The 26,188-nt window shown below is 40.3% G+C and overlaps 1 protein-coding gene across 4 annotated transcripts in view; it reads left to right on the forward strand.

Annotated features, from left to right (window-relative positions):
• Positions 1-26,188, forward strand: part of ABCC9 (ATP binding cassette subfamily C member 9) — a 71,275-nt gene that overhangs the window by 23,688 nt on the left and 21,399 nt on the right. For 2 of the 4 annotated variants that reach the window (XM_042050752.1, XM_042050751.1), the window contains exons 11-27: positions 1,114-1,269; positions 3,081-3,215; positions 4,534-4,696; positions 5,208-5,248; positions 6,073-6,215; positions 9,375-9,483; positions 10,590-10,700; positions 11,261-11,333; positions 13,226-13,331; positions 18,401-18,439; positions 20,300-20,401; positions 21,789-21,873; positions 22,369-22,449; positions 23,392-23,529; positions 24,017-24,142; positions 24,774-24,870; positions 25,791-26,038. In XM_042050752.1, coding sequence (XP_041906686.1) covers positions 1,114-1,269; positions 3,081-3,215; positions 4,534-4,696; positions 5,208-5,248; positions 6,073-6,215; positions 9,375-9,483; positions 10,590-10,700; positions 11,261-11,333; positions 13,226-13,331; positions 18,401-18,439; positions 20,300-20,401; positions 21,789-21,873; positions 22,369-22,449; positions 23,392-23,529; positions 24,017-24,142; positions 24,774-24,870; positions 25,791-26,038 — 1,953 coding nt within the window. Of the gene's footprint in view, positions 1-1,113; positions 1,270-3,080; positions 3,216-4,533; positions 4,697-5,207; positions 5,249-6,072; positions 6,216-9,374; positions 9,484-10,589; positions 10,701-11,260; positions 11,334-13,225; positions 13,332-14,950; positions 14,990-18,400; positions 18,440-20,299; positions 20,402-21,788; positions 21,874-22,368; positions 22,450-23,391; positions 23,530-24,016; positions 24,143-24,773; positions 24,871-25,790; positions 26,039-26,188 lie in introns of all 4 variants that reach the window. The other 2 variants (XM_042050750.1, XM_042050753.1) reach the window with 2 other exon arrangements.

A 26,188-nucleotide genomic window follows, 5' to 3' on the forward strand; every position in this document is an offset into this window, starting at 1 on the left:
CTGGATATTTATGCCCTTTAGCACAGAGCCCTGTGGGATGGGACGGGAGTGATTCATCTGCAGGACTGTGTCTGTAACCCCAGCATCCCTTAACCCTCTGTGAGAGCCTTGTTTATGAAGTGGAGCCAGCAGCTCCGGCCCAGCACGTGGTGGGGGTGTAGCAGGGCTCTGCACAGACCAAACTCCACAGGCAGCAGTAGCACTCCAGAAGCTGGAACTGATGTTTTGCCAGATGTAACTAACCATGGGAATATCATCTCAGCATGGAAGCTTCTTTTTTTTTTGTGTGCTCACCCTGATTGATGGAGCTGCTTCAAACATTTTCTGCCTTCTCCCAGGGTAGATGGTACAGATTTGGGGATGAAAGAGCACCTGGTCGTTTCCTTTCGTGACTCCTTTTTGTGACACCCACTAAGCAAAATTGGGACTCTTAGGGCCATATGCAGCTGATTTAATTCACCAGGCATTTCTGATTAATTCTGCAGGACATACTTTATTCATGGAGAAAATGGGTCAAAAAGGACAAATTATTTTTAAAACTTCCTTGGAGCTGCAGTGTTTCATGTTTGATCATAACTGCAAACTGGCTTCACAATATTTGTCTTTAAAATCCAGTAGAGTTAGCCCTGATTCATTTTAAACCCTGTTAAGCTCCTACAAATTTTATGGAAAGGAATGGCCAGGTAAGGGAGAGAAACCCAAAGGAATACATACCCATTCTGATCAAACTTCACAGCGTGAATTTAACTGTCTTATCAGAAACAAGGATCTCTTTGACAGACAGTGTCACAGAAAAGCAGGCTCACCAAATGCTTGTTAAAAAAGTTTCTTTGGCCAATTTCCTAAATTTTGATGTTTTGTTGTCATTTTTGTTCTGTTTTAGGTCTGCGTTAAGCAACAAATCTTTTAAGAGGAATTGGAGTTTTTTAAAGTCAGTGTTCTCTCTTGTGCTTTCTCTCACTCTGTCTCCATCTCTCGCTGTCTCAGGTGAGAGACTGGGAGAAGGGCTGTCCTAGGTAAAGGCTGATGATGCAGTTTGAAACATCCCACTGCTACTGTTCTTTTATAATTACATTATTTTATTAACTTCCTTTTTCCCCCCCTTTCTTACAGGCAATGATATATAACAAGATCCTGAGGCTTTCTACATCCAACTTGTCCATGGGAGAGATGACACTGGGACAAATCAATAACTTGGTTGCCATAGAAACCAACCAATTAATGTGGTTCTTGTTCCTGTGCCCCAATCTGTGGGCAATGCCTGTTCAGGTAGAGCATCAAAGTAAGGGCCTGATTTCAGAGATCCTCCAGCCTGGGTGAGGAGAATGCATGTCTGGGACACTACTACAAAATCCAGAGAGGAACCTGCACTTCCCACTAAGATTGACGAGCAAAAAGGTGGCCCAAGGGCTGGAAAGGTGTCTCTCTAAGGGCCAGTGAAGAGAGAGGGGATTTTTAGTAGGATTTCCATGTCTGTGGCTTGTAGGACCTGCAATCCTTTTCCTGCTCTTATTTCTTCCACTGCTGACACAAATCCATTGCTTTTATTTTGCCACCTGGCATCAGAACTAAGCATTGATTCTGCAGTGTCCACTTGTAACCGGGTTTTGTGGCAGGACCAACAGCAATTGAATCCTGCTCCATGACTGACATGAGCACTGACAATGCTCAGAGGAGCTCTCTTCCAAACAAACTTAGTCACTGGACACATCTGGTTCTTAACAGGGCTGGGAAAGAACTGGAGGCAGATCGGTAGGAAGGAAAGGCTGGGATAATTAGCTTGAAAGAAATCTTCAAAAGTGCCAGGGCCTACTTAAGGACCTAAGCCATCCTGATTTTTCTGTGAAGCTTGAATTCCTGTAGCATCTTCAGAATTTTAGCTCAGGTTGTGTTTGGCATGATCCTTACATTTCAGTGATCTCAGTGACATTAAAGAATTTTTAAAGGGGATAGAACCAATTCTTGCAGTAGATCTGCTGAATTTCCTTAGAGTGTAATCTATTTCATTAGTCAGCAATATTACTACTACTAATGGGTTGGATAGGGTTTAGAGTGTCATGAAATAGTTTATGGATAAAAGGCAAAAAAGGTTACATGGCAGCAGAAATTAAAAATAATATAGAGTGTTTCATTTCACTGTTTCATATCCAGTGAAGTGGGTGGAAGTGTTGCTGTCAGTACTTTGAAAATTATTAAATGAACAGGTGATCTAACTGCTGTGGCTAGGTATGGCCATTTGCAGTACAGGAGCCTGAAAAGCTAAATATTGCTTTAAAAATGTTAAACTCCATTGATTCTTACTTCTGATGTTGTATAATAAGAAAGGAGATTTAAAGACAGACTTGTTTAAGAGATAAAAATATGAGATATGCAACTAATTCTGGATACCCTCTTATCACTGAGGACATCTCTCCACCACAAAGTGGAGCTTTTAATAGAAATATTTATATAGCAGAGCTGTTGAATTGAAGGAACCAGAATCACAGCAGTTGCATCACAGCCATTCCCAGGTAAACTTCTGTGGGAAGTGTTCCCAAACCCTTTGTAGGACTAAGGCAGCATTTTCCTCCAGAGCTGCGTGGTATTGATGCCCAAGCTCAGTTTGTGTCAGTCCCAGCACATCTGCTTTGTGCTTCAGTGCCTATCTGAGATGTCCCTCTGCCTGCAGTTGCACAGGGACACTACAACAGAATGCGAATGTGATCCAAGACAGCCCTAAGACCTCTGAATGCTTCCAGAGTGAGGTAAGGAGCTCTAGTGTAAACAGGACTTGAGGCCAGGAACTCTGTAAAATGCCTCGGGGCAAGCACCATCATTTTAGTGCTCCTTTAGTTTTGTGGAAACCCAGTCTGGATTTAGAACTACCAGGCACTAACACAAACTATTTAGTTAATGTCAGAAAGAAAGGCTTCTGGGTTTATTTCCCACACTTTCCAAATGTGATCTCCTGAAGTACGGGCTCAGCTGATTCCTATGAACCATTTAAGTGTTTATTAGAAGAACAAACATTTTTCTCTTGGTATGGTTCTGGCTTATTGAAATCTACATTTTTTCCCCCTGTGTTGCTCTTCTTTTCACAGATAATAATGGGCGTGATCCTCCTCTACAACCTACTGGGAGTGAGCGCCTTGGTCGGGGCCGCTGTCATCGTGCTCTTAGCTCCCATCCAGTACTTCATAGCCACCAAGCTGGCTGAGGCTCAGAAGAGCACTCTTGTAAGTGAATTATTTCAGTGATATTTGTGATCCAGAAATGAGAACAGGGTTTCTGGGTTCTGTTCTTGCAGTTAGTGAAAACCATTGTGTGTGTTTGGGCAGGCCATCCTTCAATTCCACCGTCCCTCCCTGTCTGTTTCTCTGTGGCTCAGTGTCTCTTCCTTCCTCACATTTGTCAGAAGAGAATCTCAAAAAAGTATGTGGGCCTTGACGTGCCTTCTCAACAAAGAGTATTTTTAATCCAACTAGCACAATTTTGTCTGAATTCCACTCCATGGAAGGGTGTTATTCCCACACGCAGATGTTGTATTTCATGGGATGTTAGCAAACAGTGCAAATGACTGATAAATTATAGCAGGAAAGTATTAAAGAATGTGCACAACCTCCCTCTGTAAAGTCTAGAGACTTTTTAATCTCAGCCCAAGCTTTGGTATTCTCTAAAAATCAGTTGGTACTGATGGATTATTATCTATTAATATCTAAATTCTTCAGTGCTGTAAGTTTGTTTTGCTGCCTAATTTAGTTCACCAGTTAGAAACGTTTTCTGCTCCTTTGTCTAATTTTTAACTTTATTGCTGTGACCCTTGAACTTTTTAAATAAGCCTTTGATGTTTAAGTTGCCAAATATTTAGAGATCCTTTGTATCTTAATATTCAGTAAGCAAATTAGACATGCATGGATCTAATTGCAACACACTTCAATCCTGTTGAGTTGTGCCAATTTTTATAACCTGTAAAAATTTTACAGAGGGTTTATCTTTGCATAATTTCAGAAATAATCTCAGTCTTTCCTGCTGCTCTATTCTGACTCATATTCCTCTGACTCATAACATCTTTCGGACTATGATTTTACCAAAATCCATGATTTTACCAAAACTTATGATTACTGTTTTTTAATGAGGGGAAATTAGCTAAATACATTGATAAATATCTCAATTATTTGCACAACTGGATCCCAGAATGTTTCTTGTATCAGCAAATACACACATTTAGGTTTCTGTCTGTTGTTATGGACACCATTGACCTACTAACCCACCTCCCTGAGTTTCATCCTCTCTTTGAAGGGTTGGGATGTTTTGAGTTATTTTTCTTTGCAGAAAAGGGTCACTTAATTTCCCCTCATGGCTGTAAATATTTTAATATCTGCAAAGAAAATGAAATTTTATATTCTTTTTCTCAGTACGGTGCCTGTACACAATCACAAACAAACAATAATTTTTTTAAAATGAATTTTGCAACAGAAGTGAGGAGAAAAGAGGGTTCTCATTAAGACTACAAACAGTCATCAATTTTTCTTCTGATTTTCTTTTGAAATGAAGGACTATTCTACTGAGAGATTAAAGAAAACCAATGAGATACTCAAAGGCATTAAGCTATTAAAGCTATATGCCTGGGAGCACATATTTTGTACAAGTGTGGAAGAAACAAGAATGAAAGAGCTCACCAGCCTCAAAACCTTTGCACTCCATACATCTCTTTCCAGTAAGTAACTGTGTTTTTAGTGCTCGGAAGAGTATCCTGTTTTTCATGTGAACATTCTTCCCAACTTCAACTAAAGAGAGATACAGCTGTGCCTGTGACACTTCTGTCTGTGTGTAATGGCGTTAAAATAAAAAGGCATGGTAAATACATAACACAGACATTCAAAGGGATAAAATGTATATTGCTGATTTTTTTGCAGTAATTTTTCTGTTACCTTCATTGTGACATTACAGTTAGGACTTGCTTTATAGTAAGGAGGCTCCAGATAATATTGGCAGCTCTGATTGCAGCAAAGATAAATAATGTTTTCTGCATATAAATTGTGTTTTTTGCAATGTAGAAGGGTTGAGTAATGTTTCAGTTGTCTTTCTTCCTGCAGAGTAATTTTCCTTTGGGCTTTTTAATTACTTGAATTGGAAATAACTGGATCCTTTTAGTGTCATACGCTTACTGTAAAATTGTTTTTTGTTATTTCCTATAATCTGATGCTTATTTTGTTTCTCTTTCCCAGTTTTTATGAATGCAGCCATACCAATAGCAGCTGTTCTTGCAGTAAGATATGGGTTTTTTTCAGTTTTCCTTACAAGAATGGGAGAGAAAAGTGGGGAGAGGGGGTGTAAAAAGGAAGAACAGGACACCATTGTTATTGTAGGACCTACTCTTCACTAAACCAGCAGATGAGTTAAGGGGACCCTGCTAACTGTAGGACAGCATGACACTGGAAGTTGTCATTCCCAGAAGGTGGATTGGTAAAACCAAAGAGAAAAATAGTTCTTTACTGTAAGAAAGAAAAAACATTACAACTTGAATTTTAGAAAGAAAGAAAGAAAGAAAGAAAAAAAAATTCATTACCACTTGAAAGAAGACCCATTTTGAAAAGCTCTTTTTGAAAGGGGTTTTGAGTGTCTTTTCTTGTCTCTTTAGCAACAAAACTCATTCCTGTTTCAAAATGCATTATGAGGCATTTTGAGAAAGGGTACTCTGCAGTTTAAAGAGGAATAAATTTTGCTTATCCTCTAGCCAGGTTTAAGTCTTATGTGTGAAAAAAACCCTAAGATTTGTTAGATTCTTACTGGGTTTTTTTCTGGGCTGTGTGTTTCCTGTAAACCCTAAAGTCAATTACAAAGCTGTAATCAAATGCTAGATTTTACAATGAAAACTTTTTCACTCTTCAATGTTTAAACCTCTTGAAAACACTGGCAAGATTTTAAAATCTAGTTTGCTTTAACACAACACACCTTTCTCTTCAGTTCATCTTGATTCCCAGTGAACTGTGGTAGTTATTAGCCTTAGCTGAGCAAAATATCTTTCTTGCTGTCCTTGTCCATCTTGTTCAAGAGTCCTTGTCCTGACGTGCTCTTTCCCTGATGTGACAGACCTTTGTGACTTATGCATACACCAATGACAGGCCACTACAGCCCGCCCAGGCCTTTGCATCCCTGTCACTGTTCCACATCTTGGTCACACCTCTGTTCCTGCTCTCCACCGTGGTTCGTTTTGCAGTCAAGGCCATCGTGAGGTAAGTGGCCCCTCTCCTTCCTCCAACTCCTGAACACCCACGTTCAGTAACAGAAATGATTGCTTCTACCTGCTCAAGTGGAACAGTGTTATGAGGTGGGACTCTGATGCTAAAGATGTGAGGGAAATCAGTGACCCTTCCTTTTCACTGCAGGACACAGAGACAAAGAAACACAGCACAGGAAGGACAGGGAGCTGCTGGAGCCAGTCCAGAGCAGGGACACCAAGGGGAGCAGAGGGATGGAGCAGCTCTGCTGGGAGGAAAGGCTGAGGGAACTGGGATTGTTCAGCCTGGAGAAGAGAAGGCTTTGGGGTGACCTCAGTGTGGCCTTGCAGTGCCTGAAGGGAGCCCACAGGAAAGATGGAGAGAGACTCTTGACAAGGGCCTGGAGTGACAGGGCAAGGGGCAATGGCTTCACACTGACAGAGGGTGGGTTTAGATTGGATATGAGGCAGAAATTGTTCCCTGTGAGGGTGGGGAGGCTCTGGCAGAGGCTGCCCAGAGAAGCTGTGACTGCCCCATCCCTGGCAGTGTTCAGGGCCAGGCTGGATGGGGCTCTGAGGAAGCTGGTCTGGTGGAAGGTGTCCCTGCCCATGGCAGGGGAGTCAGAACCAGGTGCTTTTTAAGATTCCTTCCAACCCAGGCCATTCTGTGATTCTGTGATTCTTAATGTTCCATTCTTTTTACAATTTCGCTAACTTTGGCAGTTCACATTCAGAGCTGCACTGTTCTTCCTTGAGAGATGCTCCTGTTCTCCCAGTGTGGCCACCTGCCATCACTCTTCCCTAGCACTCTCTGGGCTCTTGTCAGCACTGAGGCGGTGAGAGAGGCTGGTGTGAAGCTTTCTAGCAAGACCAGCCTTTCTGAAGCAAGGAAGAGTAACTGGCTTAACCCTGCCTCCACAAAAGGTGCATTGGGCTATAAGTGAGAATTTAGTGATGTCCTGCATCCTGTTCCAGGTATTTATTTCTGTAAAACAGCCCAACAGAGCAGCTTCCTTCATGCTGAGCTATAGAGTACTTACTCTCAAAGGAGCTGGTTGGTATAAATCAAATTTCCAGCTTTTGGGTGTTGTGTCAGTGGCCTGTATGGACACAGTCATGGACACTCTGACTTCAAAAAAGAAAAATAATTAAACAGAGTTTATTTTTATCAAAGCAGCAGCAGGAGCAAGGCCACACGAGACATTTTCCCTAGGTTGAAAACGATTTCTGAGTAGTGGAAAATCTCCAGGCTCCTCTATAAATCATCCAGGCCTCTACATCTCTGTACAATGTTTAGCATAGCCCTAATATCAAAATGGTGTGTACATTTTCCTTAACACTGCTGGCCACCCCTCAGGGCAATATTTAAAGATTTGCCAAAACAAATTGCATCCTTTTTTCAAACTCATTTCCTAACATCCTTCTCCCATGAACATCATGTCCCCCAAGTGAAGGATAAAGATTGTATGTTTGGCCACTCCATGGCTCTATCCTCAATCAAATACATACATGAGTATGTGCTTATTATTTCTGTGATTAAGAGCTTATACTTTGGTCAGAATCTTAATTTTCTGTTCAAGAGTAGTTCTAGTGCCAATAAAACTTCTGAGGGTACCTCATTCAAACACAAAGTAAGGGTTGATGTCATCTTAGGTGCATGATCAAAACAAGGTCTTGTATCTTCTACAAAAAAATGAATTCTTGCTTAGCCACCTAAGTAAGACTGAAATTCTGATATGGAAACATATCAGAATTTATGTTTCACGTAAATTTTCTGTTCAAGAGAGGAGATGGGAATAGGCATGCTGGCAGGAGGAAATAATGACAACAGCAGTGCTTTCTTGCTAACCTGTATCTCCATGGCTTGAAGGTGTATTGATAATTTAATATAAAATACACAGACAGGCTTTGAGATGCACTACTTTCCCATTTGCAGATTGATGTTCAAATAACTCATCTGGAGGCATATGTCCTTCTGCTTTCTCAGTCTCTCGCCCAATGCACCTTGATTTTAGTTTTTGCAAAGTAACAGCTTCACCATGACTGGTGTGTGATTTTGTTCATCCCTTCCCCAGAATGATAAAGACCCAGGTGCTTACAGCACTCTGAAAGGAAGTGGGACAGAAAGAGGATCAAATCCTCCTGTGATGAAGAATGAATTGAACCTGTGCACTACATTTCCCAGTGGACAATTTTAAGAGCTAGCCAAAGAGTTGCTGTGTGTCTCCAGGCCACAGCTGTGCTGAGGTGTGCAGTACCCAACCCCTGTGTGCATGCAGTGCATAGAACCATGGAATCCCAGAATATGCTGAGTTGGAAGAGACACATCAGGATCATTGAGTCCAGCTCCTGGCCCTGCACAGAAAGCCCCAGGAATCCCACCCTGTGCATCAGAGCATTGTTCAAATTCTCCTTGTACTCTCTCAGCCTTGGGGCTGTGACCATTCCCTGGGGAGTCTATTCCAGTGCCTGACCACCCTCTGGGTAAAGAACTTCTTCCTGATATCCAACCTAAACCTCCCCTGACACAGCTTCATGCTGTTTCCTTGAGTTCTGTCACTGGTCACAGGGAGCAGAGATCAGTACTCGCCCCTTCACTTCCCCTCGTGAGGAAGCTGCAGAACTGTTGTGAGGTGTGCCCTCAGTCTCCTCTTCTCCAGGCTGAACAAGCCAGGTGACCTCAGCTGTTCCTCATATGGTTTCCCCTTCAGACCCTTCCCCATCCTCATGACCTCCTTTGGACAGTCTCTAATAGCTTTAATGTCTTTTTTTATACGAAGCAAAAGCTGTGTCAGGATGCACCCACTGTCCTGGCATTTCCAGAGGATGGAGGTGGGTGAATGACTCATTTCTGCACCCTGACTGCACAGGCATGAGAAAGGCATGGAAGAGATAAGCCTGCCAAGATGGAAACCATTCCCACGGAGCTCCCTTGGCACCCTCATGACTTGCTCTGCTCTTCATTCCCAGCTACCAGTACAATGCTTAATTATTTTCATCTGTCCTTCTTCCACACACATAAATCTTCATTTGCCATCAGGGTGGCAGATGAAAAGATCCCATGAACTCCTTTTGGAACATTTCTGATAAATCCTGCTGGCGTGACTGCACAAAAAAGGAAATGTATTCGTGGAAACCTGGGTTTATGAAACTCACTGTCCTGTTTTCTTTCAAGTGTACAGAAGCTGAATGAGTTTCTCCTGAGTGATGAGATTGGAGACGACAGCTGGAGAGGGGAGGACAGCTCTGTACCTTATGAATCCTGCAAGAAGCACACAGGACTTGTAAGTTCTGCTTCATGACACTGAATTTCAAAGCAGAGAGGCCACATAACCCCATACAGGGCCAGTGGCCAAGCTGACAAAGCCCAGAAGCTGTAGCTTCTAGCCTGGCTCTAATATTGACCAGTTTTTCCTCTTTTGTCTTACTCTCTGTGTTTTTATGACATGAAGGGTCCCCATATGCACTTAAGCATTGCTGAAGTGCCAATAGTAAAAAAAAACCAACCTAAACCAACTGTAACACACCAACATATTTAAATATTACTAAAATTCAACATTATTAATTTTTAATAAAAGGCCCAGGTAGATTTCCTGTGGTTATGGGGTTTGTACTGTATATTGCCTGTACAATCCATTTTATGTTGGTCATCCTTAGGGAGGAACAATTCCTGCTCTGGGAAATTCAGAATTAAAGGTGGAAGAAAACAACACCAAACTTTGTGAAATAGGTATTAATTCCAAAATGCTGTTTCTGGAGTACTAAACATAGAGTAAATTTGAGTAAAATTCGAGGACAAAAAAACCCACAACAAAGATGAATTGGGAAAAGGTGTTTTTTTCATTTTGACATTTTTCTAAAGCTATATATTTCAGCAGTTTCAATCTGACTGTACAATTTGAAATGTGACTGAAACTTGAAATGGCGACAAAAAGAAAGGATTAGCACAAAATAAATTTTATTTTAGCTTTCCAACCTGAAACAACACATTTTTTGGTTTTTTTGATAACAAAAGAAACAAAAATGAGATTGTTTCAGCCTATATTTTGTTTGTCCTGTCCACCTTTTGCTTAGTCCAACAGAGACAGCCAAGTCCAGATGATGGGGAGAGTGTTTGAGGAGGATGGCAGAGCTGAAATTTGAGATGGTTATGCACAGGAAGCAAAAAATCCCAATATTTTCTGTGCTTCAGTTAAGGGTGTTCAAACATTTTAAAAGTGTGCAAGACATTGGTATGTCTGTATTATCACATACTGAAAAGCAGTGGCTGCTTCACCTGAGCTGGAATGATGGTAGGAAAGGGAATGGATTGTTTGCTTTACAGGGCACCAAATGCTGTCTTCCCTGGAGGAGTCCAACTTTTCTCCTTCCTTCACTTCTCTCTGTGTAGCACACCAAGGCCATCAACAGGAGGCAGCCTCTGAGGTATCAGCTTGAAAACTACGAGCAGCCAGCAAGGAAGCAGACACGGCCCGTGGAGATCGATGATGTGGCAATTAAGGTGGTTTGAAAATTTCATCTCATTGAAAAATGAGATGAAAATGTTTTCCCTCATGAAAACAGGGAGCAGGTCCTCCTGCAACAGCACCTGATGGTGCCCAATTGCTGCTGTTGTTTCAAATTTTCCATGGCAAGAGCAAGCCTTTAATAAGTTAGCACTTTAGTCAAATTTACATTGAGAAGAGTGAGCTTCAGACCAGTTTTTGTAGTTATTTTGTGTCTTCTCAGGAAACAAAGAGGCATCATGAGTCTAAAGTCTAAGTCTTTAGTCTCATATTTGACAGAATGAAAGTGTTTGTTAAACAGAACTCAGCTCAAGATCATCCCTTTCTTGCATTACATACATTATGTATTTGTGTATTTATCTTTTCTTGTTGACAATTTTTGTGGGTTTGGCAATCCTTACAAACTTGGCTTGGTTTTCTTCTGTGTGTGTACAACCATACCACACCGTGTCTATTAATCACAGGTATTTATGAATGCATTTTAAATCTAAACTAATCATTCTATTTTTTTCCCCTCCAGTGTTTAAATATCTGTTTTGTGGTAATTGTTTTGCAGGTGACCAATGGATACTTTTCATGGGGAAGTGGTTTAGCTACATTGTCCAACATAAACATTAGAATCCCAACAGGTAGGATGAAAGCACACCTTCAACATGAAATATATAATGTCAGATTGTTATTAATTCCATTTATTCAGTCTGAAATGCACAAAGCTACACACTGAGAATTTTATAAGAAAAAAATTGATGGTAAAAGTGCATGCAAGGTCATGCCCTGTATTGTACATATAGCAATATAATTAGATAAATTATATGGCTTTAACATATCTATGTAATTTATATAGTTCTATAATAGCCCAAACTGAGTCAAGAGTAAGAATAAACATGAAAAAATGGCTGCCAAAAATTAGTTATTATTTTTACTAGAAAATTGAAAAAAAAAAAGAAAGAGGGAGGACTCCAGACTCATTCAAACCAAGGGTCCATCTAACTCAGAATATTATTTTTCAGCAACACTCATGTATTATAATTTTCCTGCCATTTATCAACATTATAGTCTCCCAGTTCACAATTATTTTCATTCAGAAAATGCAGTTTTTCTGTCAGTAAGTCCTCAATTATTTTGTCTCTCAATGAATTTCTCTTTGTCAAGCTGAGTTTCTGTAATTCCTTGCATCCTCAATGTCTTTGGCTAGGAAATCCACAGGTTTACAAAATGCTCGTTTGTTTTGGAAGACTTGCATAAAAATGTGAAAAGTAGCAACTAACTTTTTCTATTATTATTAATAACAAAAATAATTTTATTTATTATTTTTGTTGTTAATGCTGTAGAATTCATAACACCATCCGTTGGCATTTCATATCATTGAATATCCTTATGCTTTATTTTGATCTCCTATGAAGGGCTTTGTTTTAAAATAGAGTATTACTTTAGGTTGCTGTCACATGGTAATTTAGTAATCTCCAAGCCTGTGTGACTTGTTTCCATGTAGCATTGAATGTCACCAGGAAAATATCTTTGCTCCAAGGAGTTTACAGTCTGAGGCCATGGGTTCAGAGGCTGGGTGAGCCAGAGTTTGCCTCCTATGGAAGGAATAAGATCCTTGGCTTCCCAGCTGGAGAGAAGCTTAACTGGAAATTTTCCAGTACCTAAACAGGGGCTACAAGAAAGATGGAGAGAGACTCTTTACAAGGGCCTGGAGTGACAGGGCAAAGGGGAATGGCTTCACACTGACAGAGAGCAGGTTTAGATTGGATATGAGGAAAGAAATCTTCGCTGTGAGGGTGGGGAGGCCCTGGCACAGGTTGCCCAAAAAAGCTGTGACTGCCCCTGGATCCCTGGCAGTGTCCAAGGCCAGTTTGGATGGAGCTCTGAGACACCTGGGATAGTGGAAGGTGTCCCTGCCCGTGGCAGGGGAATGGGATGAGGTGATCCATGAGGTCCCTTCCAACACATTCTGTGAGTCTATGAAGTGCACTGGCCAGCTCAGTTAGTGAATTCAATCAGTTTATGGGAAGATCTGAGAAGCACCGTTGTCACTGCAGAGTAGGACTGGAGGTAGGAAAGTGTCTCTGTGGGGGGAAGGAGAAGTACAGCAAAGCAGAGAAGAGTTATGGGTCTTCTTTCAGCTCATTTATTAGATTGGCCCAAATTCATTTCAGTTCATTTGTTAGATTGGTCCAAATTTTCATGAAACTTCAGACTGAATAATCACTCCTCAGCATATATCATTTGACCCTAAATAACTTTCACAGAGTAACACAGTCCCATAAAACAAATTTTAATATAGGTAAGAGGAAAAGTCTCATTCTTTTGGAGATTAGTGTGTTATTGCAATCCATTAATGTTTCCACAGATGAATATAGGCAATATTGCCCATTTATGTAGTGGATGCTAAAAAAAAGTAATGAATCAGTTCAAGTGCTCTAGAGCTGAATCTAGCTGGGCCTTGTGAACTGGAATATAACTGGTTTTTTTTCTCTTTTTAAACTGTGTTCTGTTGTTTTTACTATTATCATAGGTCAGATGACAATGATTGTGGGCCAAGTTGGCTGTGGCAAGTCTTCACTTCTCCTTGCTATATTGGGAGAGATGCAGACCCTGGAGGGAAAAGTTCACTGGAGCAAGTATGTTTATATAGCTATTAATTGCTGTATTCATTTAAGGAGGAGGCTGAGATTTGCTGTGAGAAATGTAAACTTCATCCCTCAGAACTGCATGTTGAGTGATTACCACCATCCAGATCCTCTCTGGAATGCATCACCTGCAAACTCAGGAAAGATTTTTCACTGTTTTGTCATGTTCAGAGCAGGCAGAGCAGGGTGCCCCAGGAAGGCAAGGAGACCAGTCTGGTGATTAATATCTAATATACTGGCCTGCAAATGGCCTGGATAGAAAGCATGGGCTATTCCTTTTATCAAATAGGCTTCAGTACTCACTATAATTGAAGTCAGCATTGTCATGTTGTTCCTGTACCCAGCAGTGAAAGTGTGACAGGCTGGAGCTTCTCCAGCCTAGTGGGATGTGTAGGGTGCCAGCCTAAAGGAAGGGATGTATTTCCCACTCAGAAATGCTGCTGCTGGCAGAAAAAAAAAATGTAATTACATGTGAGCAATGCTTTTCTCCTTCCCTGGTATCTGCACAATCCCCACCTATGGAACAGTGTCACTCTTCACAGTGATACACTCAAAAAGCCTGAGAACACCAAACACCTTAAGAGTAAAGGCTGGTAAAAAGCTGTTTCTAAAAGGAGAACTGCCCATGAGGTCAGGCCTTGGATTCAGGAACCAGTGAACGAGAACTTCCTACAGAAACTAGAGTGGGGCAGCAAGCACTCTTCAAGCCTAGGCAGGACAGAGACAGTGGAAGTGATGTGCTGTAACCCCAAGACTTGTTCTTTGGTTTTAAAGATCAGTTCTCTTTCCTTAAAACTACCAAGCCAAAATCCTCTCAATCAGCTTTTTTGCTGAGAAAAGAGGGAATTTTGTCACAGAGACCAGTATTTTGTTGCCCTGTCCCTTGACTAGTAACCTCCTTTGTCATATTTTTCTTACAGCAATGTTGTAAACTGTATTTTTTTTTTGCTTTTCCTGTGATAGTATCCATGGCATTTTTGCTGTCTAGCTTTATTTCATTTTCTGCTATTCTAAACATGTGATCTCACTGGAGTAGCAGGTACAGTTGAAGCCAAGGCTAGACTAAATTTAGTTTAATTATATATGAATTTAAGCTCTGAAGGAAGAAGAATATGTGACCTACCACAGTTAATTTCTTTGAGACATGTAATGGAGGTTTTCATACCACAATCAGGCATTGTTTTTCTGAGTAGTTTAAAAAAAATAACAGGAGTAAGTAGAATGTACCTTGAAATGATTCTCATAATTGTTTTGAAAGATGTATTTGAGAAAGACTCAGATATTTCCTAGATAAAGATATGGAACCTTGGAGAGATTAGAAAAATGAGAAGTCTTAGAAACATAATAGGTACAGCTTATGAAATGTTTCACAATTACGAATTGTGAAAAAATAAAAGTTGAAGTTTAGTATTGTTCAAGAGATAGGACCATGCTGTCAGTTGATTAGCAGTCTGTACACCACCAGATCACCAGGCAACTCAGGGTGTAGTGGTTTTGTTTGCTAAACCACAACACAAGGTTTAGCAAACACCTCAGACATTTTTTTCATTGCACACTATAATTGTGATATAGCTGATGCAAACATGGTTATGTTTTGCTGGTAATTTCAGACTACCTGGCAGACAGATGAATACAGAAGGATACTTCAGGTATTTAACTAAGTGGATCCTGTGTTTTGCAAAACCATAATAAAGGTCCTATTTACTCTTTTAAGTCCCTTTCCCTGTGATTCTCCATGCATGACTAACGCAGCTACTGATCCAGGGATGAAATGCAGGCTAAGTGAATTCCTTTACAAATTCAGCTGTAACAGCACAGTAACTGTAAGCATGGATAAGACTGCAGCCCCAGCTATACTGGGACAATCCTGCAAGGCATCATTGGGATTCAAATACCCTGTTGCTGTGGAGGCTGACTGCAGTGAGAGCCGTGTGTCCTGCTGCCAGGGTTGTCACTGCTTTGGCATCTCAGGGAAATAAAGCATGGCAGCGTATCTTTCTGTAAAAGATCTTGGCTGGGGCAAATCTTGTGGGCTGGGTCTCAGTTTTTCCCACTTATATGAGACATGCCCCAGAAATGTGACATCCTTAGACATGGAACTGGGTTTTTGTTTTCCTAGTGAGCAATCAGCTTGAGAGGCTTGTTGGACACTGGTGCGTGGGGCTGTTGGGGTGCAGTCATTCAGCCAAGCCTGTTTCAGATCTGAGTTATTTATTATTATTTCTTATTAATTTTTTGGAATTATGCAGAGAGGTGTTCCCCTCAGGCACATCAAGCCAAACAGTCAGAACCATCTTCTCAGACTGCCAAGCCAAGAGGGGCTAAGTGGAAACCCTTCACTTGCTACACGGTTTTTGTACATTTTAATGGTTTCTGTGCAAACAGCTTGTTGTATACTAAGTGAAAAGCTCAGGAAACACAAGAACTATTAAATAGATCCTCACAAATCACCTATTCTGTTCTCAAGTATCCAGAAGGATGTGACAAAAATTAGGAAAGGCCAGTGCTCCCCTCAGAAGGACTGCCAAGTGCAATGCTCACCCAAAGATTACAACCACAGGAGCTCGCAGAAGGCACTGAAGGACATAATGGGCACTGGAGGGATAAATGATCATCCACATAAATCTCAGTTGCCAAAATCAGCAGAACTACCAGTTCTGGTTGCAGGGACAGGCCTAAATTTCTCTCAACTCCTAGATGGAATATGTGTAAATGCTTGGTCCTCATCTTGCCTCAATTTCCAGCCTATATTAGCAGAGGAAATGGCTCATTCTGTGGTTACAAGATTATCTCAGAGATTTTGTACACCTTTATTCTCCTTCCTTTTTACTTTGTAGGGTGAGTGAATCAGGGCCTGATTAGAGATCCTTGAGTCTATTTTAAAACATTATGAGTTACCATAAAAGTGTCTAAACCTCAACAGGGTGTCTTTTTTACTTTTCCTTAAACCCTTGATTTAAATTGATTTTTTGTTTGTTTTTTTCCATCTTATGTATTCAAAATCCTATAAAAATGACTGATTAGTTTGGCCCTTCCTACCATTTCGGACTCGAACTTACCACACCCCATTTTGGGCAATATGTATACTTTATAGTACAGCTAAAACTCAGTATAAATAGCCACATTTCAATAAATAAATGAAGTAGAGGAAATAAATGCTAATCCCCTCAGGCAAATAAAATACCATTTTTAGAAATCTCAGGAGCTTCAATTTCAGCCCACTCCCATGCCCTGCAATCACATCACTCTCTCAGATTCAGCAGGGTAATAAAGTATAAAACCAAACACTTAATCCCCTTGTTTGGGAAGGCCCCAGCTCACGAAAGGTCTTCTCTGTGTTTATTCATGGGATTATTGGTGAATGTGGGTTCTCACAGAAATCTCATTCATAATTTGGGAGAATCAAAGTCTGTTTGTCAAGCTAAACCGGGAATGAAATTTCTAACCAAGGAAAAAGGGTTTAAGAAACCAAGATCCTAAAATTAGTCCTTGCCCATTGAGAAACTCAGTTTGGTTATAATGGCAAGCATGCTAAATCTGGTATGGAATTGCAAAGAGTCTTGCAAGGCTTGTGCCCGGTTTTTGTTAACTTGTAGTTCAGAAGGTGCTCCCAAACTTATACCTGAAAGCATTTTCTCCTTCTCTACCACTGCAGTGCTCTCCTGATAAAAGTTTGGGGGTCTTGAATGGAGCAAATTTAGGGTTTCTTCTTCTTGTTTGCCTTCACCTAATTCCAAGCTCCTTTTCAATCTCTCCTTAGACTCCATCTTTTGATTTCTTGTAACTTTTTTCCATGGTAGAGAAGACCGGAAGCTTCTGCTGAATGAGAGATCACTAAAGTGAGGGGCTCTCTGTTTTGAGCCTCAATGTGTGGCTCTCTGACACTTCTGAGACTTATTCCCCTCTGATGCAGCACCTCCTCTCACAATTGGTGCACGAAGAAAACACAGAGTGTGCATTTTAGGAGGCCTGAATTATCCAAGTCCTCAGAGAGGTGATGTGCAGCACAGAAAACAACATGTCTCAGTTCTGGCATTTTGGGAAGAAGATGCTTAATACATGAGTCTGGCATTACAAGGACTCTGCTTGCTATTAGAATTTTTATGCCCTTTCTAGACTTGGATATCCTGCTACTGAGTGCTGCTGCATTTACTGGTATCCCAGCAGTCAAGCAGTCATTTCTGTCTCAGTATTAGAGAGTTTCATCTGGAGTATTCATAGGCCTGAGAGAAGAGGATTTGTTTGTTCATGGCCGTTTATTTAAAGTCAGGAAAATCATGTCATAGCATGAGTTTTCCACCCTCTTCCAATGCCTGTTTCTATTTACCTGGTATGATCTCTTTTAAGTTTTGCACTTTGCAAAACATGCGTCACCATGCCTGGAATGAGCATCACTGCTGGTCCAAAACTGCTTTCCCTGCCATTCCAGGCCCTTGGCACTGCTAATAAATCAATTAACAAATAGAGGGAGCTGCAAAATCATTTATGTCATTGCTGCCATTTGAATGCTCTTCAGAATGCATTTCTTAGGGATATGATCCTTAAGAAGTGGAGGATGACAAGGAAAATCTACATGTTGTAGTGCTGTGCACAGCTTTATGCAACCTTAATGCTACAAAGAGATTAAAAATCTGTTCTGATCCTACAGTGTAGCTGCAAAGTTTTTCTTTACTCCAGGGGAAATTTGTCATTAGTCACCAACTTCTGCAGGCCATTGGCAGAACTGTCTGGAGAAGCTAACTTACTGCTTGCCAGGCAATATTAATATTTTAATTTCTAAAAGGTTTTATGAGACAATTTTCATTTTTAATACATTTTCTGACAATGTAATTTGCCTGTTTAGCCTCTATGCTTTGTAGATATGAAACTGTCAAATTTAGAAAAGTGTTATGCTTTTGCTTAGACCTTGTTTGTTTTCCCTTCAAGAACAAAAAAACCCCAAACTTATGTTAAGTTTTTAAAGTATGTCATTAACTCCAGGTTCACTGTATGTAAAACTAGCACAAAATGTTATTCTTTATATTTCCTGCTTACTAAATGTCATTTACCATAACTTACAGTGTAAATGAAACTGAACCTTCTTTTGAAGCATCCAGAAGGTATTACTTCTTTTCTAGTGTATCATAAAACACTCATTAATTTCTTCAGAATCTCCCCAAATCCTCATCTCTGTGCTCTTAAGCCATCTCTGTGTTTCCTTAACATGTTGATAATTGTTTGCTGTGGGATTAATTGATAGATTGTGCAAATCCAGTGGATCCCCCACTTCTCCAGCCAGTGAACCACTACCTCTGTCTTTTCTGAAAGATGCTGAGCTCCCAGCCGATCTCAGTGGGAGTTTAGTGTGCTCCTTGTCATGCAAGACAGGATCTCTAGGTATGAGGCATCATTAGTTGTCTCCTTCAGTGTGTTTTTGAGTTTTCTGCCCAGTACTGGGTTCCCCATGGTGCCTAACCTGGGATGGGATGGAGCAGGGCACAGAGGGAGCCAGCTCAGCTCCAGCTGAAGCCAAGCACGGACTCCACCCCTGGCTCCAGGTTTAAAAGAAGGACAAGCTCCACTAAAAGCATGTCACAAATGACAGAGAGGTAGTGGCACACAGAGATGTGGCTGGGAGCCACACAATGATTTGCTGCCCCATAATCTTGAGGACATATTTCATACGAGTGCATATGAACAGCTAAAACTCCTGGAAGTTTTGGGATGTTGCTGACAGCTTCTAACCAGCTGTTTCTCCTGCCCTAGCATCCCCTCTCTCAATAGTAAATCCTACATGCTTACAAATGAAGCTAAGCAAATGCTTTGCTGGAAGCAATACCATCAAAGACACTGAGAAGGAACCTAAATGTGGCCTTCCAGAACCTGTAGGGAGCCAACAAGAAAGATGGAGAGAGACCATTTACAAGGGCCTGGAGTGCCAGGACAAGGAGGAATGGCTTCACACTGACAGAGAGCAGGTTTAGATTGGATATTAGAAAAAAATTCTTTATCTTAAGTGTGGCGAGGTCCTGGCACAAGTTGCCCAGAGAAGCTGTGACTGCCCCTGGATCCCTGGCAGTGTCCAAGGCCAGGTTGGATGGGGCTCTGAGCAAGCTGGGATAGTGGAAGGTGTCCCTGCCTATGGCAGGGGGGTGGAATGAGATGATCTTTAAAGTCCCTTCCAACCCAAACCATTCCATGATTCTATGATAAGTGTTCAGATCCATGAGCCAGTACCAGTTCACACCTCCTTCCTCACATCACCTTGGGCATCTCAGAAAAATGTCTGAAATTGCATGACCTTTTTTGCTGCTGTACCTTGGCAAAACAGCCAGAAGTAAAGAGCATTCATGCCTCTATTGACACATGTCACCAGGCATTTAGACACATCTAAAGTATGTCTAATAAATCCCTGGGAGACTGCAGTGCTTCCTTCCCAATCTGTATTAAACTGCTCTCTATTCCAGTATCATTGAGGATCTAACAGCCTGAAAGGAAAAAAAGTATTCACTGAGAAAAAAGTATTTTATATGTGTGGCCACATAAAATAATCTAAAACTTCAGAAAGCAGCAATTCAAGTGTGCTGAAGCCATTTGAACAGTGCTTTTTCACTCCCTGTTCTGATGTTAGAGAAAATAATGCCAAATAACTTTTCCTGTGAGAATTTGATATTTCTTACTGTTATTTATAATTTGCCTTTGGATTTAAACCGCAGTTACTAGATTGAGGTATGTACCAGGCATTTATAGTAGAATAGAATACAACCTAGAGTGTAGATTTTGCCATCAGGGGAGAGATCGGGTGCTGTTCTAACAAAAACATCAAATTTAAAACTCTTCCCTTCACTTTGTTTTGCTTATGTGTTTCCCTGTATTTTTCTAAATCCACATTCATGAAATTAACTTTAAAAAATCTGATTATCAGACATTTCATAGTGTGAGGGCTTTGATTCTTACTAAAGCTCTGTGTCTGTCTGCAGCAGGAACAGGTACTCCGTGGCTTATGCAGCTCAGAAGCCGTGGCTGCTCAATGCCACTGTGGAGGAGAACATCATCTTTGGCAGCCCCTTTAATAAGCAGAGGTAAATATCCACCTTCTTGCAAAAAACACCTGGCAGCTCCTTTTAAAGAGGGTTTTTTAGCATCTTCTGGAGGAACTTTGTAGATTCTGGTAAATATCAGTCAGTGCATGCTAAAACTGGGGTGGATTTAGCCGACCTGACTTTGTTCACCTCAGAGGAAGGTTTCTGGTTAGTCTTTCAAGGCTGCTCCTCTAACCAGAGCATGTGTCCAAGATGTTTGTGAGAAATCCCACAGTGGCCATGGATCTATGTGGAACACAGCTGAATCCATATGTGTCATTGCCAAGGTGAGATGAATCTCATCTTTGGAGACTACTGACATGTTTTTCTTTTGTTTAATGGAGCCTGAGGCTGCCAGAGGTCTCTGGAAATAGGGATTCTAGGCATGTTTCCACTGAGTTTATGTGCTAATCCTGCTGTGATCAAGTTACTGAAGCAGCCACTTCCCAAAAACAGTATTTATGAAGATGGGGTGCCTCGAGAGAATGGCCTTAATTCTTCCTTTAGAAATACAGGAGAAGGGAGTGTGAAAGCTGAGGTGCACAGCTGGTATTGGGCCTATCCAGCACCTGCTTCTTGCATCCTTCTAAAAGGTCAATTAACAAATGTGGAAAAAGTGACTGGACCTAAAGAAAACAAATTGCTGATGTTTTCAAAGGCAACACTCTATCTGTTTTCAGTTATTAAAAATACACCCTGTTCCTCTCAGTCTGTGCTAAGATGTATGATTCCATTCTGACTTGATAAAAACCTAATCATGACCAAATGCCTCAAAATCCAGAAAAGCACCAAAATTTCAGGGACCAAATTCTTCAGCCACTGCATCCATCAGCCTGTTTCACTAGCTTCAATGGGGAAAAGCTAAATTTCATCATGCAAATAGTCTGATCCCAGCTGCTCATCAGCAGATCACCTGCCACAGACCCAGAAATCTCACCCAAAAAATTTCAAATTTTTGCAAGTGGTTTGCTGTTTCTGGTAAGATCAGAAGAACTTAAGAATCCTTTGTCCTGTAATATCACTCCAAAGAAAATGAAGAGGCACTTAAAGGGGGAAGAATAAAAACTCAATGGAAAAGAGCTTCAAATACTCCAGTCCAACAAAACAACTCCATGACAGGGAAGAATGCACTCAATAATTTACATAATTAAACCTTTAAAAAGCAGTCTTGCCAATAAAGATCTCTAATAAATATGTCATTTTTTTGTTTACAATGCTCCTACAATTTACAATTAGTTCTGAATAATCATTTTGCCCTACTTATTTTTGCAATTATCCAGCCATCCCAGAGCCATAAACACTTCGTGGTGACCTCTAGCTGGAGGTTTTTGTGTTGGTAAAGTCAATGGCTGCATAAATAATTGCAATGACCATGTTGTTTTTCCAGGTACAAGGCTGTTACAGATGCCTGTTCTCTGCAGCCTGATATTGATTTATTGCCATTTGGTGACCAGACAGAAATTGGAGAAAGGGTAAATAATGTGAATGCTTTAATCTCTGTTTGACCTTTGTATTAAGAAGACACTCCCTGATGTCACTCAGACTAGTGACATCACTTCTAGTCTGTATTGGGCTGCCAAACTGGTAAATAATTGTAATTGACCAAGGGTTGCCACAAAAGAAGTTGAAATCTCTTCTGCTTCTTCAGCTATTTCTCAAATGGGATTTCTTGGCCTGAGTCTCCCATATTTTGCTTGCAGAATTTGATGCTGCTATTGGTTACATTTTTTCAATCTAAAAAGCCTACTGTGCTCAGAGCAGCTCTTCATAATTTACACTCACCCATGAACAATAACTTTTATTCTGATATTATATGAGGATTATGCTTGTTTATCAATAGAACTAGCATTTTAATGAAGTTTTTTTTATTTTTATTGGAACTCTATAATTGTAAAAAACCACATTTCCAAAGGCCTGTCATAATGTTTATTCAAAGATGCCTATTTCTGATCCATTTTACTCATTAGGGGATTAATTTAAGTGGAGGCCAACGACAGAGAATCTGTGTAGCTCGAGCACTCTACCAGAACACCAACATTGTCTTCTTGGTAAGATTTTTCTTTTTCACATGGAGTGTGGGAAGTTAGTAATAAAACTGTAATTCCATATCTTTAGTTTATGTTTAGAAGACCTCTGGGGACTTGTATTCAACTCCAAAACCCAATTATAGAGATAGGAAATAAGCGTCCATCAGAGGCAGCATCAAAACATCCTGGGAGACTGGTGAAGGTGGGAATTGCTGCACAGATTAACACTGGAAGAGTAGAACAGATTGTCTTCTCCTTGCTCTCAGTGGTGACCTACAATCAGCAGAGTCCTACAGAAATCAGCAGGATTTCTGATAAGGAACCATAATGAACAGTATGAGGGCTCAGCACTCTCCTGCAGAGTGCTGTGGAGTTGGACAGACTGTCCCTTATCTATTATTAATTTCAAGGCATATCAGGAATTTCGGGAGGTTCATGAAGGGGCTGTTTGAACCTCTTCAAAATTAAGTAGAGACTTCTTGAAGAAAAAGTGTTTGCATACTGATATCCTTATTTGAATGTTGCCTTATTTCCAGCCACACTCACTCAAAGTGAAGACCAAGCACGTCTGTAGTTTAGTTTGGAGGAAATGAGAAGAGTTGCTAACTCTAATGTAATTTTCCTGTGCCAGTTTCACATCAAAATTGGGCCCAAGCTTGTATTTGGATCCTGGCATTTTCAAATTTGGATGGGAAATTTCAGTTCTGGTGATCCTGCACTCTGTCAGTGAGGCACCAGCACTGCACACAGCCAGACACAAAAAATGAAACTGAGTCCATTGTTGTGAACTGAAGAGCAGTGGATTCCAGCTCACTGGAGTGCAGCCCTCTGACTGGGTCCTAGTCACTAGAGAGAGATGAAACATCAGTAAAGACAGATGCTTTTTTAAAATAAATACTATTTTAGGAATAATCCTCGCTGTTGAATCCTGTTCTAGTATTTTTCAATTTGATGTGATTGCAGGACGACCCTTTCTCTGCACTGGACATTCACTTGAGTGATCACTTAATGCAGGAAGGGATTTTGAAGTTCCTGCAAGAAGACAAGAGGACTCTTGTTCTGGTCACACATAAATTACAATATCTGCCACATGCTGACTGGGTAAGAGAAGAGGTACCAGGGGAAAAATTGCTAAGGATGAATGTACACTTGAAGTTAACACCATAACATTTAATGGGATTATTACTTTTCCCTGCAACAGAGTCCTTCCTTTATTCCATATGCCATGTGGCTAACTGCCACTTTAACTAACACAGATTTTATAGTGGAAGAACTATTTTATTTTTACATTATTTAAGTAGATTTTGTTTTTGTTAATTGAAAGGCCTGGAGAATTTTGATCAAATTGCAAATATGTCTATCCCTTCTTTTCAATGCTTTTTTACATGTGCAGGAAAGCATGACTTATAGGAGTTTCAGTTCATGAGCTGTGCCAGCAAACTTAAGAAGTTATTAATAAAATATTGAATAAAATGAGGACAGAAATTTGCATAATGGTATTGTCATTAATGATGAGACATGTCTTGTAGGATCCAGGTCAGTGATTATGGTATCTGTGTTGCTGAGTGCTGGGTGCTTTCTCCCCTAGATCATAGCAATGAAGGATGGAATGGTGCTTAGAGAAGGGACACTAAAGGACATCCAAAACAAGGATGTTGAGCTATATGAACACTGGAAAACTCTGATGAATCGCCAAGATCAAGAGTTGGAAAAGGTAAATGGGAGCATTTAGGCAAGCATGAGTTTTCTGCAAAGAAATATTTGTTGTTTAATTAAAAAAAAAAAAAAAAAACCAAAACTGTGTCTGAAGCAAGTTTTAAACTTGACTTTAGGGCAAAACCACATGACCTGTAAGAAGTTTTAGGGGCTGGAATAGATTTTCTAGGAAGTGTGTGGTAAATCCATCATGGATGGTTTGTAAGGATGTCTTAGGCAAATAACCCTTGGAAATGTGGTGCACAATTGATCCTTTGGTGGGGCAGGGGTTGGACCCAGAAACTTCCTGTGGTATCTCTTACCCTTTTATTCTGTTATTGCCATGAACATTTAGGATTCTCTAAAGACTATTTTGGAAGTTTTTATTATTCCAGAAGACAGTGAATGAAAAAATGGCAGAAAGAGAGATGGAAAGAAGTGGACAAATCTGAATTTTCTGACATTTAAATTGAAAAATACTGTATTTTTCCATTCTGTGAGTTATATAATCCACATAAAGTCTCTTTGAGGTTACTGCAGGTACTACTACAATTGGTGAACAGCTAAGCTCTCAAATTAATAAATGATCTCGCAAATTAGTAAAACCTATTATTAACTAATTAATATTAATGATAACCTAACTATTTCAGGATATGGAAGCTGACCAGACCACTCTTGAGAGAAAAACCCTTAGAAGGGCCATGTACCCCAGAGAATCCAAGTCACAGCTGGAAGATGAAGATGAAGGTTTGTTTTACAATTTCACTTTAATGAACCCCATATTTCATTGTCTTTCCACTTTTATAGCTGACAGTTCTTAGCAGCAAAGTGAAAATCTATTGATAACACTTGGTAATAAGAGTGGAAAGTCCAACATTTTGATCTGTTTACAACAGGACTTGTTTAAGGGGTTCTCCACATATTTCCCTGAACATTGTGCAGGGATAAGGGTGTACCAAAACAAGCTGGCTTCTTTGCTAACTCACAATGCCTGGAGTTACCGATGGGTTAGATAGAAGTACAACAACAGAAAGGATTGTAAAGAAAACAAATTGAGGTAGCTGTCAAGAGGAGGGCAACGTTTCCCTTCCTCAAGTGAGGCCTGCAGGCCTGTGAGATATATATTCTTATTATCTGGGGAAAAAAAATAAACTTCATGTTTATACACCTCTGAAATACGTATTTTCCATAGCAGAAGTCTTCCACCATTTCTCTTTCAGTAGAATGTGATCAATTATCATTTTAGTACTCTTGATTGAAGAGTAAGTTTAACTTTTTCATGCAAACAGATGATGAAGAGTCTGGATGGAAAGGTTTGGAGGGTTTTCTAAAATCTTCCAAATTACTCTGCTGACTGTGTAATAAAAGCTGCTGAACAGGTTGGCCTGGCCTCTGCTATAAATAATGAGTAGTGAAGACTTAGTTTATAAAAAATTTATTAATGAAACTGTGACAAGTCAAAGATTGGCGAACTATAGAATTGCTTAAAGAGCACAGGGGAACTCTTATGAAAATTGTCTGAAGTGTTTGCTGCTATTAAATGACAAACTGAATTATGACTTTAAAATTTAAATTCAAAAGGAAAAAAAATCAACCAAATCTGGTAAAACAAGGTATAATTCTTAGTATTGAATCCAAGCTTACTTGATCAAATGTCTGAGTCACAGAGGAGGAAGAGGAAGATGATGAAGATGATAACATGTCAACTGTCTTGAGGCTCAGGACAAAGATGCCATGGAAAACCTGTTGGAGATATCTAACCTCTGGAGGATTTTTCTTGCTCTTTCTGATGATTTTCTCCAAGCTGTTGAAACACTCAGTTATCGTGGCCATAGATTACTGGCTTGCTACGTGGACATCCATGGACAATGCAAATGAAGCCAGGAATGCTGATGAGGATAAGCTTGCAGAGAAGGTGAGCCAGATCTTGGAGCCTGACAGGGAAAAAAATGAGAGAAAACATGTTCTGAAGTAATTATTTGCTGTTCATCTAGAAGTCAGCTGGATTGAAATGACAGGTAGATTATTATACAGGATGGACAAATTCTTAATGTTAAAAGAAGGC

This window comes from Corvus kubaryi, unplaced genomic scaffold, assembly GCF_017639235.1.
Source record: "Corvus kubaryi isolate FWS band 111438036 unplaced genomic scaffold, C.kubaryi_AGA036_p1.0 74, whole genome shotgun sequence".
In the NCBI taxonomy this organism is placed as follows: domain Eukaryota; kingdom Metazoa; phylum Chordata; class Aves; order Passeriformes; family Corvidae; genus Corvus; species Corvus kubaryi.